Source organism: Centrocercus urophasianus, unplaced genomic scaffold (assembly GCF_019232065.1).
Source record: "Centrocercus urophasianus isolate 14NV4802_14NV808 unplaced genomic scaffold, USGS_Curo_1.0 seq_1191, whole genome shotgun sequence".
In the NCBI taxonomy this organism is placed as follows: Eukaryota; Metazoa; Chordata; class Aves; order Galliformes; family Phasianidae; genus Centrocercus; species Centrocercus urophasianus.
In genome coordinates, this window is record NW_024884355.1 from 30,027 (window position 1) to 48,434 (window position 18,408).

General features: G+C 53.2%; 2 protein-coding genes across 2 annotated transcripts; one reads left to right on the forward strand and one right to left on the reverse strand.

Moving 5' to 3' along the window:
- Nucleotides 1–989: 989 nt before the first annotated feature.
- Nucleotides 990–2,569, reverse strand: POMC (proopiomelanocortin). Its single transcript, XM_042809393.1, has 2 exons — nucleotides 2,441–2,569; nucleotides 990–1,610 (listed from the first exon to the last, which is right to left on the reverse strand). The coding sequence occupies exons 1-2, from the start codon at nucleotides 2,567–2,569 to the stop codon at nucleotides 990–992; spliced, it is 750 nt and encodes a 249-aa protein (XP_042665327.1).
- A 7,476-nt stretch (nucleotides 2,570–10,045) lies between these two features.
- LOC122155508 (angiopoietin-related protein 7-like) lies at nucleotides 10,046–18,203 on the forward strand. Its single transcript, XM_042809394.1, has 6 exons — nucleotides 10,046–10,507; nucleotides 14,139–14,361; nucleotides 15,079–15,216; nucleotides 16,125–16,341; nucleotides 17,550–17,745; nucleotides 18,057–18,203. The coding sequence occupies exons 1-6, from the start codon at nucleotides 10,046–10,048 to the stop codon at nucleotides 18,201–18,203; spliced, it is 1,383 nt and encodes a 460-aa protein (XP_042665328.1).
- Nucleotides 18,204–18,408: the final 205 nt, after the last annotated feature.

Genomic DNA, 18,408 nt, shown 5'->3' on the forward strand with positions numbered 1-18,408 from the left:
AAATGGTGAGGGTTTGTTACTCCTGGCACAGGTAACAGCGTTTGCTCTTGCAGATGGTCCCACATCCCCAGCTGCTCCCTGCTTTCATTGCCCCTCTGTGCAAACGATTTAGCAATGTGACTTTATAAATAACGTCACTTTCTTTTGTACCTGAGAGTCTTCTGTGTTGCCATTCAATAGGCAATTAATGAGTTTATCTGGGAGATAAGTACTGGGGAAGCTGCCTAGGGATGGGGAAGCCTGAATCCCTTCCTTGGGAGTAACCTGATGAAATTTAGCCCCACGGCCATCTCCCATGCACAGCCCCAGTGATGTCTTTTGGCTCCCAGCTGCAGGATTTGGGCTTGGAGTTATTCTAAATTTCACTTTTAGGTCCCTGGAGGTGTTCAAGGCCAGGTTGGATGGGACCCCATGCAGCCTGGTGTAGTATTAGATATGGAGGTTGGCAGCCCTGCCTGTGGTGGGGGAAGAGAGAGGGGGAAGTTTGAGCTTCACCATCCTTGAGGTCCCTTCCAACCCAAGCAATTCTGTGATATGATTCTGTGATAATCAGTAAGGTTGGAAAAGACCTGTGAGGATCATCAAGTCCAACTGTCAACCTGTCACCACCGTGCCCACTGAACCTTGTCCCTATTTCCTTTGCCCCTTTGCAAGACACAGCCCCACAGACATTGCAGATGCATGGCTAGCTAGCAAAAATTACAGATATATGTTTTGTTTTGTTTTGTTTTGTTTTTAGAATTCTTTTAATCCATCATTTACAGTATTTTACAGCTTGGTGAAAGTAGGAAAATGACCCGGCGTGAGCACTGCTCACATGGGCGCATTCAGCCCCAACCTGTCGCCATTGGGTGTCGGGGCAGGAGGGCTTCGGAGTAGTAATTAAGGACATAACGAGCGATCTGTGGATCTAAGTGACACGCATGCCGGCAGGACACTAAAGCTGCGTGGGGCCACGTGGGCTGGGCTGCCCCGCGGGCCGTCCCCGCTCACTGGGCCTTCTTGTAGGCGCTTTTGACGATGGCGTTTTTGAACAGAGTCATCAGCGGCGTCTGGCTGTGCTCCAGGGTCATGAAGCCGCCGTAGCGCTTGTCCTTCAGCGGCGCGTGCCAGCGGAAGTGCCGCATGCGGTACGAGCCGCCGTCCTTCTTTTCCTCCTCGCCTTCCTCCTCCTGCTCTTCCTCTTCCGAGAGGCCGAGGGGATCCTCGTCGGCCGCCATCTCCCTCCGGAACTCCACGGGGTAGCTCTCGGCCGACTCCTCGTCCACGCTGTTGGGGTACACCTTGATGGGTCTCCTCTTCCGTCCCACCGGCTTGCCCCAGCGGAAATGCTCCATGGAGTAGGAGCGCTTCCCTTCCTCTCGCTCCAACCCTTCTCCGTCTTCCTCCTCCCCGGGGGGGCGGTGGGGTGATGTGATGGGCAGGGCGAGGCCGGCCACCTCCTCCCTTTTATGCCCTCCGCTGCTGCTGTTGCGACGGCCGAACTTGTTCCAGCGGAAATGGCTCATCACGTACTTGCGGATGCTCTCGGAGAGGGGCTGCAGGTGCCCGTTGCCGGGGTACACGGGTGCCTCGGCCGACAGCTCAGCTCGGCACGCCTTGGCACACGCCTGCACGGGGCAAAATGGAATCATGAAATCCTTCAGCTTGGAAAAGACCTCTAAGGTCACCAATTCCAAGTGTCAGCCCGCTCCACCATGCCCGGTCACCATGTCCCCAAGTGTGTCGTGTCACGGTTCTGGAACACCTCCAGGGATGGTGACCCCACAGCCCACTGGGCAGCTGTGCCACTGCTTCACCACTCTTTCAGGGAAGAAATCTTTCCTAATGTGCAACCTGTGGCCATGTGCCTTGGTGATGTTCCTGTGCAAGCGCCACTCTATGTATCCTCCAGGGGGAGCATGGAGCATCCAACACATCCTGTGGGGATGTAAAAGGTGCTGGGGGAGCACGGACCACACATGGAGGCTGTGCGTTGGGTCCCCAAAGCGCACTCAGCCCCTGCAGAGGATGAACCATAACCACCATCCCGTTACCACTCTCTGATTTCCTTGTTTGTCCCACATAGGAGGGATGACATCAGTTTGAAAACTGATTTTACCCAACATGAAGATGTTCTTTATGATGAAAGTGATGAGGCAGTGGAAGGGAGAAGCTGTGGGTGCCCCATCCCTGGATGGGGTTTTGGGCAACCTCATCTGGTGAGAGATCACCCTATGGCAGGGGTTGGGGCTGGGGGAGCTTTGAGGTCCCTTCTCACTCTGAGATTCTGTGACTCTATGAGGCCAAAAGGCATGAGCACACCAAAACCCACAGATCGTGGTGCCCAAGGCATCACTTCACCTTGCTGTGTGTCACCCAGCACGGACAGCATCCCGTCACCTCTTCCATTGGGGTTACAAGCAAACAAAGCCTGAGGCAGCCCCACGCTCCCACTTACCAAAACACCAGCCTCAGTGGCCAGGTCCTGGCACTTGCTGTTCTCCCAGCACGGACCGCTGGCGGTGGTGGGGTGGCACAGCAGCAACCCCAGCACCACAGGCAGGCTGCGGCACAGCGCACCCCGCATCCTACTGGCAAGGGATGGGCACCCAAACTGCAGAGGAGCTACAGAAAAAAAAAGAAAAAATAATAACTATTTGCCCAAATATGGGGCTGCTGCTTCTTGCTAGGATTGCATCCCCTCCTTCCAGCCCTTTGTGGCTTTGCTGTCGCCATCCTTTGCGTCCGAAATCCCAGGTCCTTTGTCACCTGCGTGAACACCCGGCTTTGCAGGTGACAGCTGCTGCCTTGAGGATTTCTGCCCCTCCTGAGAGCCACAGGCAGACCAGTGATGCTGCAAGGGAAAGCTGCCTGCAGGCTGTAGCCCCTGCAAACCCCCCTCAAGCTGAAATGATACATGAAATAACATCAGATCATCGCTTGGGAAGCACTCTGGGAGATGCTGGAGGTGTCAGGGATGCCAGTGCGCTCAGGGATGGCTCCGCTGCTGTGCAAAGGATTTGCTAAAACAGACCCAGGCTGAGGATGGAAGCTGAAGGCTGTGCTGCAGGGACTGCTTTGGGTGAGTCCAGACAAGGTGAGGGTTGTGGTGATGGCAGCAGAGCCATGCAGATGGATGTATCCGTGCGCTTTGCTTTTGCCAAGCCCAACTCTTTCCCAAGTTGCTTTTAACTTTATGGGGACTCACGTGGTTCACCTTGGGAGTGCCAAGGGAGGAAAACCCCATCCCACAATTTAGAAAACAATAGGCAAGTTAATGAAAATCTCATCCTGCTCCATAGAGAGCGGATGAAGTGCGGTCATGGAGGTTCTTTCTGCTCTTTTGCCCCAAAATCATGGGAGCAGCCGCCTGGGACCTCCCAGCTCTGGCACTGCTGCGACTGCTGGGACCACTTCTGTAACGCATCAGCATACAGTAACCCAAAAAAGCAGAGAATAAAGGGTGGCAGAGGCTGGGGGCAGGGATGCACAAAGCATTTCACAGAGGAGGGTGATTTATCTCCTTGCTGCCGTCCATCTAACCGTGCAAACAACCCACCCAAGACTTTGCAACCAAGATTTTGCCGACTTTCCCCCTCCCCGCACCCCCCGGAGGTGCCCTTCTGGGCCATGCCGCATCCCTGAGGTCTCACCTGTGGCGTGGGCTGGAGCGCAGCCACCACCGTCCCCGTCTCCCGGAGAGCGCGTCTGCAACGTCCCCGCATCCCCGCTGCCTTATATACCCCCAGCGCCGCGTCGCAGCCGCCCTCTGGATGGCCCTTGGGGGTGGGGGCGGAGATGGGGACGGAGGGACACTTCCAGGTAGCAAACAAAAGCGGAGCAGCGGGGGGCACGGTGCAGATGTGGCTGTCCCCGAGGTGGATGGGATTAGCATCTCCCTGCCAGCTGCAGCCAGCCAAGTTTTCCAGGCGAAGCTGCTAATTGCTTTCGGGAACAGAGGGGTCGGACGGAAAGTGCTTTACTGGGTGTTTGGTGCAGGGGCATCTGTTCCTTTTTGGGGATCAGGCGTGGGAGGGCTCTGTGCTCCGACGGGTGCTGGGGGTGTGGGGTCGGCTTTTGGTGGGATAAAGGGTTGTTTTCTTTTAAATAAACCTCTCGGGATGGCACCACACACAGCCCCCTCCCTGTGCTCAAACCCTTGATCTCTCCGCTTTACCACACTGCTTTTGCCTGCAGATTCCTCCCCTGTAGCAAGGAACCCAAGGCTTACCAGGATTCATTTTCCTTAGGTCTCACCTGGGCTGCCTTATATGTAAAATACAGTGCTGTAGGGGCTGCCAGGAGGCTCCTCCAGGCACTGGGACCAAGCAACGTGCGAGTGAGCAGAAAGAGTGCTCCTCTCCTACAATGGGATGTGGGTGCTCCCCTCTTGCAATGGGATTTGGATTCTCTCCTCTTGCAATGGGATGCGGGGTGCATGAGGTTGGCATCACTTCTTTGGGATGGTGCACAAAGCTCCGTCACAGGTTCCATTTCACCCATCCTAGCATTTCAGTTTGCTTCATGCTTTCCCCAGTCCCCCAGTCTCCCCTAGATCCAGGAGACCTCTGTGGCGCAAGCAATTCATATCTCTTAACTGTATTATCTGCCTCCACCCTCCCTGGCAGATCCCCTGCTATGCAATATTTTTTCATGACGGAGAGCTATTCTGAATGCTTTATGGCCAAAAAGGAGCGATGATTCCCACTTTAAAAGCTCTTTCATCTTTATTAGGCCTCTCTGAGCCAGTTATTTTTATAAGGAAGAAATCAGTTTAGGAAATAGGGAAATTTCGTTGAGGTGAGGCGTTGGGATGAAGAATGCCTCCACACTCACCAGCTTTGGTGCAGCCCTCAAAGCTTGGTCTAAGCCCATCCTCTGAGCTCCCTATGGCACCTCCCAGAAGCCCAGAGCCTCAGGACGGTTGGGTTTCCAGCTCTACGGCCAGGGGCAGTGGGAGATCCCCAAGGAGGACCCCCAGAGCTCTCCACCCCCTGTGCCAGGGCTCGACACTCACCCAGCACTGCAGTGCTGCTGATGGGCAGCTCTTGAGCTCCAGGCTGTGCCCTGTGCCCCTGGGCTGCCCCAGGCACTGTTGAGCAGAGCCCTGCCACATTCCCTTGCACTTCCTGTGGGGATTTATGGCCAAGGTGTGATCCCCCAAGGCCTACTGAGGGCGCTGCTGCCTGAGCATTCCTGGAGCTGGGGCTGGCTCTCTTCCTGGGCAGCAAGACATGGTCCATAGAATCATAAATGCTAGAGAACACCTCTAAGATCAAGTCCAGCTGCCAACTCATCACCATCATGCTCACTTACAGAGTCATTTGTGCTGGAGAAGCCTTTGAGGCCATCCAGTCCAACTGCTGACCTATCACCATGCCTAATCACAGACTCACAGAATCATTAAGGCCAAAAAAGACCTCTTAAACCACCATCACCCCAACTCAAATCCAACTCCAACCCACCCCCACCATGCCCACTAAATCTCGGTGCCACTTCTCCACGGTTCTTGAACACCCCCAGGGACAGTGACTCCATCACATCATTGGGCAGCTGGTGCCAATGGCTGACACAGCAAGGCTGGAGGCTGAATTTTGGAATGCCTTGGGCAAGGGCTGATGGCTTTGCCGTGCTGTTGTCCCCAGGGAGGATCACCTGCAGGTGAGCAGCTCGTCGGCCACGTGATTTCTGGCCTTTCCATTTTAATTTGTTGAGCAAATCACACTTTTGTGCAAATGAGTTCTGGGCTGGGGTGTGAATTTCACAGCTGTACTCAAATCCTGCTGGGCTGTGAACAGCAGTGCTGGGGCTTGTAAGGGCCATCTGACAGCCACGTAGTGCTGCCCAGAGCCACGTCCCTCCAGCGTCACATCTCCACCTTGCAGCCACATGCTGTGTGCTGCTGGGTCATCCCTATCCCTATAATCTCAGGTTAGAGATTTCTTGCAGTGCTTTACAGAGTTGACCTGGTGGCTCTTGCTGGTTTCCCCATTAGAGTAGGACATTTCTGGGAGCAGACATAGGAGTGATCACTCCTGAGCACATACATTGAAATGCAAGCTGTGTAATTTTCTCTTGGTGAAAAATGGTTGTGCTTGACCATATGTTCACTACCATCACCATCACCATCACAATCCCATCACCAGCCTCTTGCTCCCACGGTCATTGGGTTGGAGTCAGATGAAGGCACTTGGGTATTTGGCTAGGAAGAGGCAAACAAAGGCATGTGAGGCTCTGAAGTGTTTGATAGGATGCTCTGCGTCACTGAGAAGCTCCAATGGAGCTGTTGGTCCCTCAGCAGTGATGAGTATCCATGCAAAAGAGTGGGGAGTGTGACAGGCTGCTGCACGGGATGCCCTTTCCAAGCTGCTACTCACTCCAATCCAGCAGCTGTTAATGGCAGAAGGCAGTCATTAACTACTGCACTTTGCTTTTGGACTGAACTCTGCTCACTTCAGCTCCTGGATTTGGAGCTGCCCTGCTCTACACAGTGCTGGGTTAGCCCAGGGCAGAGCCATCCTGGGGGAAAAACTGGGTGAGGTACAGTCAGGACCCCCAAATTACCCTGTTATGTATTTTGCCCAATTGCACATTTTCTTCTCTCATTCCTGTTGCCTTTCTTCTCCTTTTTGAGCTGGTTGCATCCTGCAGGCATACACTTGCCAGGCACAACAAAGCTGTGATGCATGCACACGCCTGCACACTTTGCCCTGTGCTCGTACACGTTTGCACGCCTGGAGCCAAATCCCTGATTACTGCCCGTGCCCCTAAGAGGGATTACAGCTTCTTAGGGGGGATCTGGCTGTGGGTTGGGGTCAGAAGCCTGGCAGGGGCTTCCTTCCTGTAACTCAGCTCCTACACCATATTCCTGCATTCCAATTGAACCCAGCTCCGTCTCCATTCCACTCCTTTCTGCTCCCAGCTGGAACCCAGATGAAGCATGGGGAGGGTGCCCAAAGGCAACACTGGTGGCTGGGGTGACGCCAGCTGCGTGATTCTGCACTGAGGGTCTGGAAGAAAAGTGGGTGGCAAAGCTAATGGCAAAACCAATGGTAAAGCTAGTGGGCAACGCTGATGGCAAAGCTGCGGTGGCAGTACATTCTGGCATCTTGTTCAGCATTGCAACAGACTGACTGGGTGGCACTTGGGTGGCAGATCTGCAAGGACAGCAATGCTGGCCATGTCCTCAGTCCTACCACTGTGTTTGAGGCTTGACAAGGATGGGTCTGGGGAGCTGGGAGAGCCCTGGGACACTTGGCTCTAAAGCGGCTCCAGGTCTGCAGTGCCTGCTTAGAGATGGGCTGCTTATCCTCTCCAAGAGGCCAAGGTAGGCTCAGGGGATACTGAATTTTGGGGATCTCTTTATTCCATGGGCTAGAAATGAGAAATGGAGAAGCATGATGTTTTTTTTTTATTATAATATTTCCTCCTCAAAGAGTCTGCACACTGAGGAGCATCAAAAGCTGGCTCAGCAAGGCTGCAGGGCGTGGGTAGGGACAATGGGGACCTCATGTACTGGAGAAGTGAATGTGGTGCTTCTCTGAGCTGTGATGAATCTCAGCTGTGCTGCCCATAGAGAATGGGCACCTCTGTCACGAATGTTGCCAGAATTAGGGACCTCCAGTATGCGGACTGAACCCGGATGGTTAGATCTGCACGGCCCATCCACTGCTCTTTGTACAAGGGTGTGAATTTGGGATGGAGCAGAAAGAGCAGGAGATGCCCACAGAAACAGTATGTGTTAGGGAGGATTGAGAATAAGGCATGGTGCTGGCCCAGGCTTCACGATGACCCTTAACAGCATCTTCTTAATGCGCAATCTGCATCGATGGCTTTGGGAGTGTGCAGGTGTGGTTCGAGAAACATGGAGATGTGGCACTGAGGAACATGGTCAGTGGGCCTGGTGGTGGTGGGTTGGGGTTGGACTTGATGATCATAGAGGCCTGAATGGTTCTGTGATTCTATGGTCGTATGAAAGAGTTGGCCAAGGGGTCCCAGGAGTTGGCTTCAGTTTGACCCTGTGCCATCAGAGAGGATGCAGCTGATGTACATCCACGAACACGGAAAGGATGCTGGGGACAGTGAGCCAAGCGCTCAACCTTGGGCATTTCAGAGCTCCATGGTTATGACCATGCACATCACCTGGGCTCCCGCTGAATTCCTCCCCCCTCTCCCTTCCCTCTTCCCTTTTCACTAAATGCTCCCCGAAGAGCTCAGACATCAATCGAAGGCAGTCGAAATGGCTGTGCTTTGTCTCCCTGAAGAGGCAGCTCCAGCGCAGCCCTGCCTGGCCGCCCCACAGCCGCGCGCAGGGCCCATTTTCACATCTCCCTTTGTGAAGGAGCAGCCTTGAGCTAAACGGCACTCGAGGAGCATTGAACGAAATGTTCGTTCACCTCTTCCATGTGGCACTCAGCGCCCGTCTCCGCCTCTGACGCTAATGATCCGGACGAGTTTTTTCCGAGTATAATGGGGAAAAGAAATGAAAGGCAAAGGGGCTGGAGGAAGGGAGGTGAGATGCATTTAGAAGCCCAAACATTCACGGGGAAAGTGGCTCCTGAGTGGCCACACAAAGGCCCGGCTGTGCCCGGCTCCGTCCCTCCTCCAGCTTGCCTCCCCCGCCACCTCCGGCCCCGCAGCGGGACCAGCAGGATGGGGATAATGGATTGCATTATCAGCAAGCACGTTAAATGTCCATCCACTCATGTGCAATAAAGAGAAGCTGGTCTTTAGCTAATCGCACTGGAGGAGCTCTCAGCTGGGGTTTGAGAGCGAAATGTTTCCCTTCATCTCCCGCCTCAAGACTGCCCCATAAGGAGCTGGCTGTGGGGTGCTGGAAAAGACCGCTCAGATCACCAAGTCCAATATCAACCCATCCCCGCCATGCCCACTAGCCGTGTCCCTTGTCTAATAAACCGTGTCCATAGGAATCCTACCATCACCTCCCATCTTACCACAGCACCCTGGTTGTCTCCCGGGGTGTCTCCAACCACAGTAGGGGGGTCCTCTTCTCTCCCAAAATACTGGCACGGGTCAGGTGGATGCTGGAAGAAAGGATGAGCCAGCTCTCTGCCCAGAACCCATCATGAGGATGGGATGGGGGGTTCTAGGAGCAGGGAGCCATGCCCTCCTGCCGAGATGTTGGCTTAATCCCCCGTGTGCTGATAAGGTCACGCCAGGACCCGTGCTCCTCCCTCCCGTGCGTTGTCTGAGTCTGATGGCTCTCTTGGCCCTATTTATAGTGCGGTGAGAGGATCAGGGGGAATCAGTGCCCAGCAGCCCCCGACGCTCACCCCACTTCCTGCAGACAGTCCCTGCTCGCTGCCTGCTGCCGGAGCACCAGAGCAGCCCTCGTGAAGGTATGTGCTGGCACCGCAGGCACGGGGTGTCAAGGGGAGCAAACCTACCACATCTCCATTCCCAGAAGGATGGGATGGGGATTTTTTTTTTTGTTGAGAGAAAGGTGCGGAGCAGGGCTTCGGTGTGGTGGCATGGTGGGGAGCCCCAGTGTTGGAAAGCTCTGGCTGATTTCTTTGAATAAAAAGACAAATAACATATTTGTCTCACACTGATGGTGGCAAGGTCACCATCCCACCATCCACCCTTGCACCTGAAGTCACCTGGATTAATAAACCCGTAGCTATAGGGAAACATTGACTTCAGCAAGGCCATCTAGCCACCCCCAGGGATGGGTTGGAGGTCTAACCCTGCCCAGGTATTCTGCTGGGTGTTCTGTGTCATGACTAGAGCCCCAGGACCATGTCCTGAATCTCTAGGATGCAATAGAGGTGATGGAGGGGGTTTGGAAGATGGTGGACCCTGATATGCTGAGTGGAAGGCAGCATGTTGAGTTGGGTTGGTTTGGGCTGGGTTGGATTGCATTGGGTTGAACTGGATTTGGTTGGGTTGGGTTGCGTTGTGTTGGATTGGATTAGGTTGGGTTGGGTTGAGTTGTGTTGAGTTATGTTGGGTTGATTTTGTTGCTCATTCCTACCAGCTCTGGTCTACATTTCAAAGAGTGTCGGAGCAGCAGGATGCTCAGAAAGACAACACCTCTCTATGCATGGTCCTGCGCAGACATAAAACCCTGTCCAACGTGGTGATGGGGCCACCCCTGGGGACCATCCTCAGCATCCTGATGGAGCTCTGCCCCAGCACTGGCTTTGCTGAGGCACGTTGGCTCTCCCTCCTCTTCCTGGCCGCACTGAGTGTTCCCTCACTGCCAAAATCCCTGCCCGCAGCGTATGGTGACAATGAAGGGACTCAGGAGGGCACAGGCCTGATTCAGTGTGGGGAGTACAGCAACCAGGTGCTGCCCAATGGCCGCTGCAAGATCGTGGCCACGCTGCCCCAGGGGGATGAGCAGCGGTGCCCAGACATGTTTCGCTGTACCGACGAGGTGTCCTATTGGCTCCACGAGAATGAGGAACGCAAGCAGCAGATCCTGGAGCTGCGGGAGCTGATCTCAGAGCTGCAGGAGGAGCTGAGAAACCACCGACATCGCATCAAGGTCCTGGAGCTCCAGGTAAAGCTGTCCTTGGTAGGTTCCTTCTGTGTGGTGCTTCTGGTTGCAGGGAGAGGATGCTGGGAAGCTCATAGTGTTGTTGTGACCACATATTGGGATATCCATTAAACCCCTCTTACTGTGCTGGCTCAGAGGCCTTCCAGGGCTAAATCTCTCTTATCATGAGCCACAAACCCTCTGGTGTTTTATCTGTGGCCCTGCTGTGAGACGAATAAGACCTCCACCTCTGAACCTGCCTAGAATGGGTTGGAGTTGCTGATCCCTTCCATTGCCTATGGGCAAAAACAACTAGAGCTGAAATTTTAGGTAGTCAGGGAGGAGACACATCTTAGGAGGCCACAGCTGAACCAAATCCCAGGTAGCCAGGGCTGAGCTCCCTGCATAATACAGGGCAGGGAACTGCAGTCAGCAAGGAACAATTTGGCTGGAAGGATACTGTGTAAAACTCAACAACTGTAAGCAAGTCTTGTCTTTGGGAGAGATGAGGTCTGATATGGGCTGGCACTAAGAACTGATGTGACTCACACACTGTTTGGCTTTGTCTCCTTGCCTACACCCTTCCCTTGGGCTCCCTCATTGCAAAGCTTCCCCTTCCCAGGCTTGATGTGCTCATGTGGGGCTTTGTTTCCATACCTCCCTCCACAAAACGTTCTCACCTGCCCCACACAGGGCATGACTCACAGTTTTGCCATATGCCAGATGCCTGCAACTGTAGGTCCATGTGAGATACCCAGATTTGTGTGTCTTGGGTACTGTGGTCATTCTCGCCATCTGCCCTTTTGGACCATGACGTTTACATCATGCAGACCAAAGCTCTCTCCTGCATCCACCACTGTGACCCACCTGGGGAGACCTCGCTCACCCCTTTTCCACTTTTCTTCTTTCTCCTCACAGTGGGACCAGAACAGATCTTCCAGCCTCCACTTCTCATGTCTATGCCCTAGTTACATCCAGACCCTTAGGACTGTTCAACCTATTCTTCCCCAGTTCCAGCTTGAAGAGGATAGATTTAGGTTAGATATAAGGAAAAAGCCTTTTACACTGAGGGTGGTGAGGCACTGGAACAGCCCAATGATGTGGTTGATGCTCTGTCCCTGGAGACTCTCAAGGTGAGGCTGCACCAGGCCCTGGGCAACATGATCAAGCTGTGGTGTCCCCGTTCATTGCAGGGGAGTTGGACTAAATGGCCTTTAAAAGCCCCTTCAAGCTTTAAGGATTCTATGATTCTAAGAAAAATTGTAGAGACGTGGCACTGAAGGGCATGGTCAGTGAGCGTGGTGAGGTGGGATGGGCTGGGTTGGACCTGATGATGCTGGGGGTGTTTTCCAACCTTAATGATTCTATGGTTCTATAATTCTGTGCTTGGAAGACCTCATTCACATGCAAAGACACAGTCACTGTGTGACCTAAGCCTGTGATCCCTTTTCTACTCCAAGAACCATGGAATCACTCAGGTTGGAAAAGACCTTTACGATCCCCAAGTCCAACCCCAATCCACCCCACCATGCCCACTGACCGCGTCCTTCAGTGCCACATTGCCTCAGTTCTGGAACACCTCCAGGGACGGTGATCCCACCACCTCCCTGGGCAGCTGTGCCACTGCAGCTCTGCTCTTTCTGAGAGGAAATGTTTCCCAGTATCCACCCTGAACCTCCACTGGCACAACATGAGGCCATCACCCCTTCTATCAATTATCCACTTGATAATTCCTGCGCCTTTGCACTTAGTTTATTCTGCTTTTCCCTGTTAATTGCTGGGTTTTTTTTTGCACAGAATAGTCCTTCACTAGATAGCACAGTGAAGTGGATGTTTTCTTGGGTTGGTGGTGGTTGGGTGGTGGTTGATGGGGATGCTTCTGGAGCAGCTGCCGATGATGGCATTCCTCCTACCCACACCTAGAATGTATATATAATTATCTCCGTGGGATCCAGCAGATCCTGAGATAGAGATCTGAGCAGTGAATGTGGAGACACTAACACTGCTGAGGCTCCTTGGATGTCTCCAGGTGACAGGAATGAACTGGGAGACCTTGTTTCTACTTAATGGAAGCCCAGGTGGGCAACACTTAAAGGGTTTTGTCTGCTGTGGGGTGCTGCTGGGCTCCTCACCCTACTGGGAGAGCAGAGAGCAAGGGGCACACAGGCATCCCCAGGCAGCCTCCAGCCCCACTGAGATGTCCCCAGGAAGGTCACACCTTGAGAACAGTGCCACCAAGGTACAGCTACACGGGAGAAGGGATGGTCTCTGGGATCTTTTGAAGTCCCTTTGGGTTGGACCTTGGTTGGAAAGGACCCTGAGCAACTGCAGCTGGCTTTGCAGTCACTCTGATTCCCTGCTGTGTCCACCACCCAGCCTGGACAGGTCTCTCCACATCCCTTCCTCCCACCCAGGAGCTGCTGCTCCCTTAATCCACCATCATAAATCACCTCCTGCTGGTTTGCCATCAGTCCTTCTCCTGGAGCTTGGTGTGGGTTTGTCCATTCAAGCAGACATCTCTCTGAGCTCTGCATCCCGAGGTGATGGAGAGCAGCTCACAGCTCCTCCCCTCATAACAGGGACACCAAAACGGGTCAGAATGAGTGGTCCCTTCTCTGCCTCAGGATGAGTCCCACGAAAACCCATCACCAGCCACTGTCTGGGGCGAAGCATCGTGGGTTTACTCAAAGAGCTGGAGCGTGGGTGCAGGCTGCTGCTGTCAGTCATGGCTCACAGAGCAGAGCTGATGTATGGGAGAGACAGAGACGTTGCAGCCCTGATAAGGAAAACACCACGTTGTTGCATGCCATAATTTCCATTTTACTGCCACTGCTTGGGATCCTATGAGCAACACATGGGTGGGCATGGCACCATTGGCAATGCTCGGGTGGCACTGGGAAGGATGCTACCTTGAGTTATTGGTACCAAAACTCGCAGTGTTGTACCATCTCCTGGGAACAGCAATGTGTCCTGGCAGCGGTGGATGGCAGGGACTGAGCTGTGAGCCAGGTCCTTGAGAAGAAAACACTCTCAGGCTGCATGAGCCCCTTCTAGCTGAAGGAAATACACCTACTGTGGTTCTGCAGATGGCTGGGCATGCCTTCAGGGTGATGCTGTTGGGAGATGGCCACGATACAGGGTCCCATGTCAACCATGCTGGCAGAGCATCCCATGTCACAGCACAGGGACCACCAGCAGGGCAGGAGAGGAAAAGGGGAGGCTGGGGGAAAAGCAGCATCCCTGCAGTGCAGGTAAAGGGCTGGGGGCTCCTGGACCCCAAAGGAATGGGTGGTGCAGGGGTAGGGAGGGTATTTCAGCTCTGCTGCTGCAGGGTTCGGAGGGGCTGCCTAAAGCCTGCTCTGCCACCTAACGGGCAGCCCGAGGAGCACCGAGCAAGGCAGGTGAGCACCTCTCGAGTGACTGCATCTGGACAGTGTTTTACAAGGCAAACCCAACGGTGGTGGGGTTCCAGGCTGGAGGATACATGGGGAGCAATCATGGGGAGCTTGCACTGCTCTGTCAGCACTAGGTTTGCCTATGTGCATCCTGCTTGGGGGGATAGGAAGGTTGTAGGCTCTGCAAAGGGCTGGGGGCTGCAGAGCGAGGGTGAGGCCATCAGAGCATCCTCCCAACCCATTTGTATCCCTATCTGCAGCACGAAGAGGCAGCTGGGAGGAACCACAGCCTTGAGCAGCGGGTACAGGACCTGGAGCAGAGGTACAGCGAGGCCAGCACCTTGCAGCACATCCAGGCCACGCTGCTCTACGACATGCAGGCACAAATCAACAACATCTCCGTGCTGACTGACTGGGTCTGGCGCAACCCCACCTGCCTCAACCCTGCTGAGATGAGGCTGCAGGAGGAGATGGAGCGGCCAGGTGATGGGGAGGTGCCGGGGTGGGGGATTCATAATCATGGAGTGGAGAAAAGGCCTTATGTCACAGAATCCCAGGGCCATTTGGGTTGGAAGGAACCTTACAGCCCATCCAGTTCCAAATCACTGGTCTTTTGCCACCCACCAGATCATGCTGCCCAGGGCCCCATCCAACCTGGCCTTGAGCACCTTCAGGGATGGGTCACCCACAGCTCTCAGGACAGCATTGCCAGAACCTCGCCACCCTCTGAGTACAGAATTTCTTCCCAACATCAAATCCAAATCTCCCGTTTTAGTTTTAAATCGTTCCCTTTTGTCCTGTCCCTATCAGACCACGTAAAAAGTCCATCTCCATCTTTGTATTCAATTTATCATCTCTCTTTAAAAGCTGAGAGGAGCCAGTGTCTGCCTTTCCAGCGAGGAGCATCCATTGCATGACTCATGTGTTGCACACGCAGGAGCCACTAATGGCTTTCACCTACCAACCTTGATCCGATCTGAGCTGGTGACGTCAGGGGGAAAGGCGTGCTTCTCCTCCCTGAGCCAACTGGTCTGAGACTTTTCCATTGCGCTGGTGTAAAGCTCTTATGGCCATTCATATCATGGTTGAGACAATGGGAACAGTTCCAGCAGGACTGGCTTCCAAACTCCTCCACGCCCTGCGCTTATCTCTTCTCCATCTTATGTGCTGAAAATGACATTTCTCTGCTTTCTTGCTCAGATATGAGGCACGTCAGGAACTGCCCCATTGACTGCGCTTCTGTTTACTACAACGGGCTCCGTCGATCTGGGATCTACAGCATCATGCCCTCTGTTGGAGGGATGCCCATCGAAGTGCTGTGTGAAATGGACACGGAAGGTATGGCACCTACACCATCTCCCAGCAAAACTCGGGGTGGGGGCTGCCTAACCTGAGAGCTGTGCCTTACCTGAGCTGTTTGGGGATTATATTACAGTCAGTGAGAGCAGCATCTCCAGAAGGGCTGAACCACTCCATTGGTGAAATAAGGGGTTTGGATGAATAACTCTAACCAGATATTATGGCTCTTGCACAGATACTTTTGTGGATGAAGCCTCCCAGACCCTTGATTATCTAATTATCTATACACAATGTATCACCGTCATACCTAGGCACAAAATTACTCACAAAATTGGTTTACAATACTCACGTTTTGTAAGAATACTGTCAATTGACAGGGAAACATGGTGGATGGTCAGTTCTTTGCCCCATGGATCTGCTCTGGATAGGATGAATGTGTCACATCAACACATCGCATGCTGGAGTGTCAGGTGGGAGGGATTTGACTGCCCCCATGTAGGCAACTCGTTAATGGGGAACATTAACTCAAAGGATCTACAGGTGATGGCAGCTCTGGGAGATGAGTGCTTGTTAAGAAGCAGACTGCTCTGACAATGTGATCTCTATTATGTCATTACTGTTATTTGCATGACCATTGCCACAATCTTGGACACCGCGGGGTGACAGCCTGTACAAACAGCAAATGAAAACATGGCTTCGGTCCCTTTCTAAATCTTACAATACTGGAATGAAATGAGAGAGGAGAGAGGGGTTTGGACAGATGGGAGAGCAGATGGAGACAGTGAGACAATACTGTAAGAGACCTCGTGTGCCTCTATGGTGCTGTGGGAACAGTACACAATAATCTCCATACTTCAGGAGACACCCACAGATGGGTCCTCAAAGATGTCACTGTGTGCTGGCAGTGGGACCCACAGACATCATCCTTTTGCTTCCTTCCCTGGCAGGTGGGGGCTGGACAGTCATCCAGAAGCGTCAGGATGGCTCAGTTGACTTCAATAGGACCTGGAATGAATATAGGGAGGGCTTTGGGGATCTAAATGGTGAATTCTGGCTGGGCAATGAGAACATCCACAAGATAACAAGCCAAGGAGACTACTCTCTGCGTATTGACATGGAGGACTGGAACAGCAAGCACAAGCATGCCTTCTACCAGATCTTCAGGTAGGCTTTCCCTGGTTCTTGGTAGATGCAAATGGTTCAATTCCAGAAGACACTGAATGATAGGATGTTCTCAAGTTTTGTTCAGGTTGGATGTTAGGAAATGTTTCTTCTCTGAAAGAGCAGTGGTGCAGTGGCACAGCTGCCCAGGGGTTTGGTGGGGTCCCCAAACCTGGAGGTGTTCCAGAACCGTGGGGATGTGGCACTGAGGGACACAGTGGGCAGTGGACAATATTGGTGGTAAGTGGTTGGACTTGATCTTAGAGGTCTTTTCCAACCTGAATGATTCTATAAAACCTGCAGGTATGGGAACTCCGCTGTGGCACAGTCCCCTGCAGCTGAGAGGTGATTCTGCTCAGATTACCAATCTCAGTGTCAAAAACAGGGGCTTGAATCCCATGTTTTTTTCTGGCAGATTCTTCAGCACCTCCATTCTTTGGGGTCATGTTTTCATTTTTACCCCCTCTATTCGTGGATTTTACCTGTTGTGTGTGACATAATGTTATTCAGCATCTGCAGCTCTTTCCCTCCTCTGGTGTTTGTATTACCCATACCACATCAGCCACATCCTTTCTTAAGCAAGGGTGACCAGGGCTGCCCAGATGAAATACTTCCTTCTCTCTGCTGGAAATGGTTGTGGGTGACTGTGGAATTGCCTGCCGTGGGAGGGTGTGCAAGGCAGCAGGGAACATCTGGAGCTTGCAGGCTTAGAGTAGGCACCAAAATAGCTGGATCTATTTAAAAACAAAACAAAACATTACCTGAAAGTGCCTTGCAACATCCTCTGCCATCAAACACGTGCTCTGAATGTTCACCCGACCTTTCTCATAAGATGTCTTGTGCAATGGCAGTGACCTACAACCCTTTCTAGCCCAGGGCTAATTACTAATTGTCCCTGTACAGGTGAAGAATAAGATGCTTACTTTGAGGAGAGGAGGCAGTACTGTGTAATTAGGGAGCTGTCTTGCCAAAGCTGCCGAAGCCCTTTATTGTGGTTTTAGAGTCACAGTCTGCCCAGCTCAAACCTATAAGAGCTGCCCTGAGTCACGACACAAGCATGCACATCCCCCAGAATGGAGAAATACGATGTCTTTGGCTTTCAGAGGTGATGAATCACAGCGGGTATCACGGCCAGAGCAGCTCAACGATTTCTAGGTGTCCCCACCAGGAATGCAGGCTTTGCACTCCTCACCTGCATCCTTTGCTTGCAGCATCGAGGACGAGGCCAACTCTTACCGCCTGCACGTGGATGGGTTCAGCGGGACGGTGGAGGATTCCTTCGCCTGGTACCACAACAAGAGGAGCTTCAGCACGCCCGACTCGGGGAACATCTGTGCTGAGATCTCCCACGGGGGCTGGTGGTACCACCAGTGCTTCTTCTCCAACCTCAACGGGGTGTACTACAAGGTGAGGCGCAGGGTCAAGGAGCCGGGTGTTAGCACACACCGTGCTTTTTCAGTGCCATAGGCCAGACACCAGCATTAAGGCACGCCGTGGCTTGGGACCGCATGATGGAAGCTCGCAGTGCGGGGTGATTCATGCGACCTGAGTTGCCATCTCCACTGGGAGCATGTGAAAAATGTTGAGCTTTAGGTGCTCTTGTCACTGCGTCGCCGTTAAGCTCTTTGCTCGGTGTTTCAGAGCAATCTTTTTTTTCGGATGCTCCCATCCGGATGACACTTCTCATGCCCAGCCATCTCTCTCTCTCTGCATCCCAGGGTGGCCGATACTCCATTAAGAACCGCAAGATCCTCGGGCCGGACGGCGTTGTGTGGTACTCGTGGAAGGACACAGACTACTACTCCCTGAGGAAGGTGGTCATGATGATTCGACCACGCACTTTCCGGCCCCACATCTCCCCGTGAAGGAGCCATGGGCGTTCTTCAGTCCACCTAAGAGTGAATGCTGGGAACAGAGGGCTGGAAATAGCTTGTTGTGAGGAAAAACTAGAGACCAAGGAACCGAGCCACCATCCTTCCTGTATTGAACCAACAGCAGAAGTGTCAAGGCCTTCAGCAAGGGACTGGGGGATAAAAGCCCTCCTGACAACATGGAGGTGGGTGATGAGAA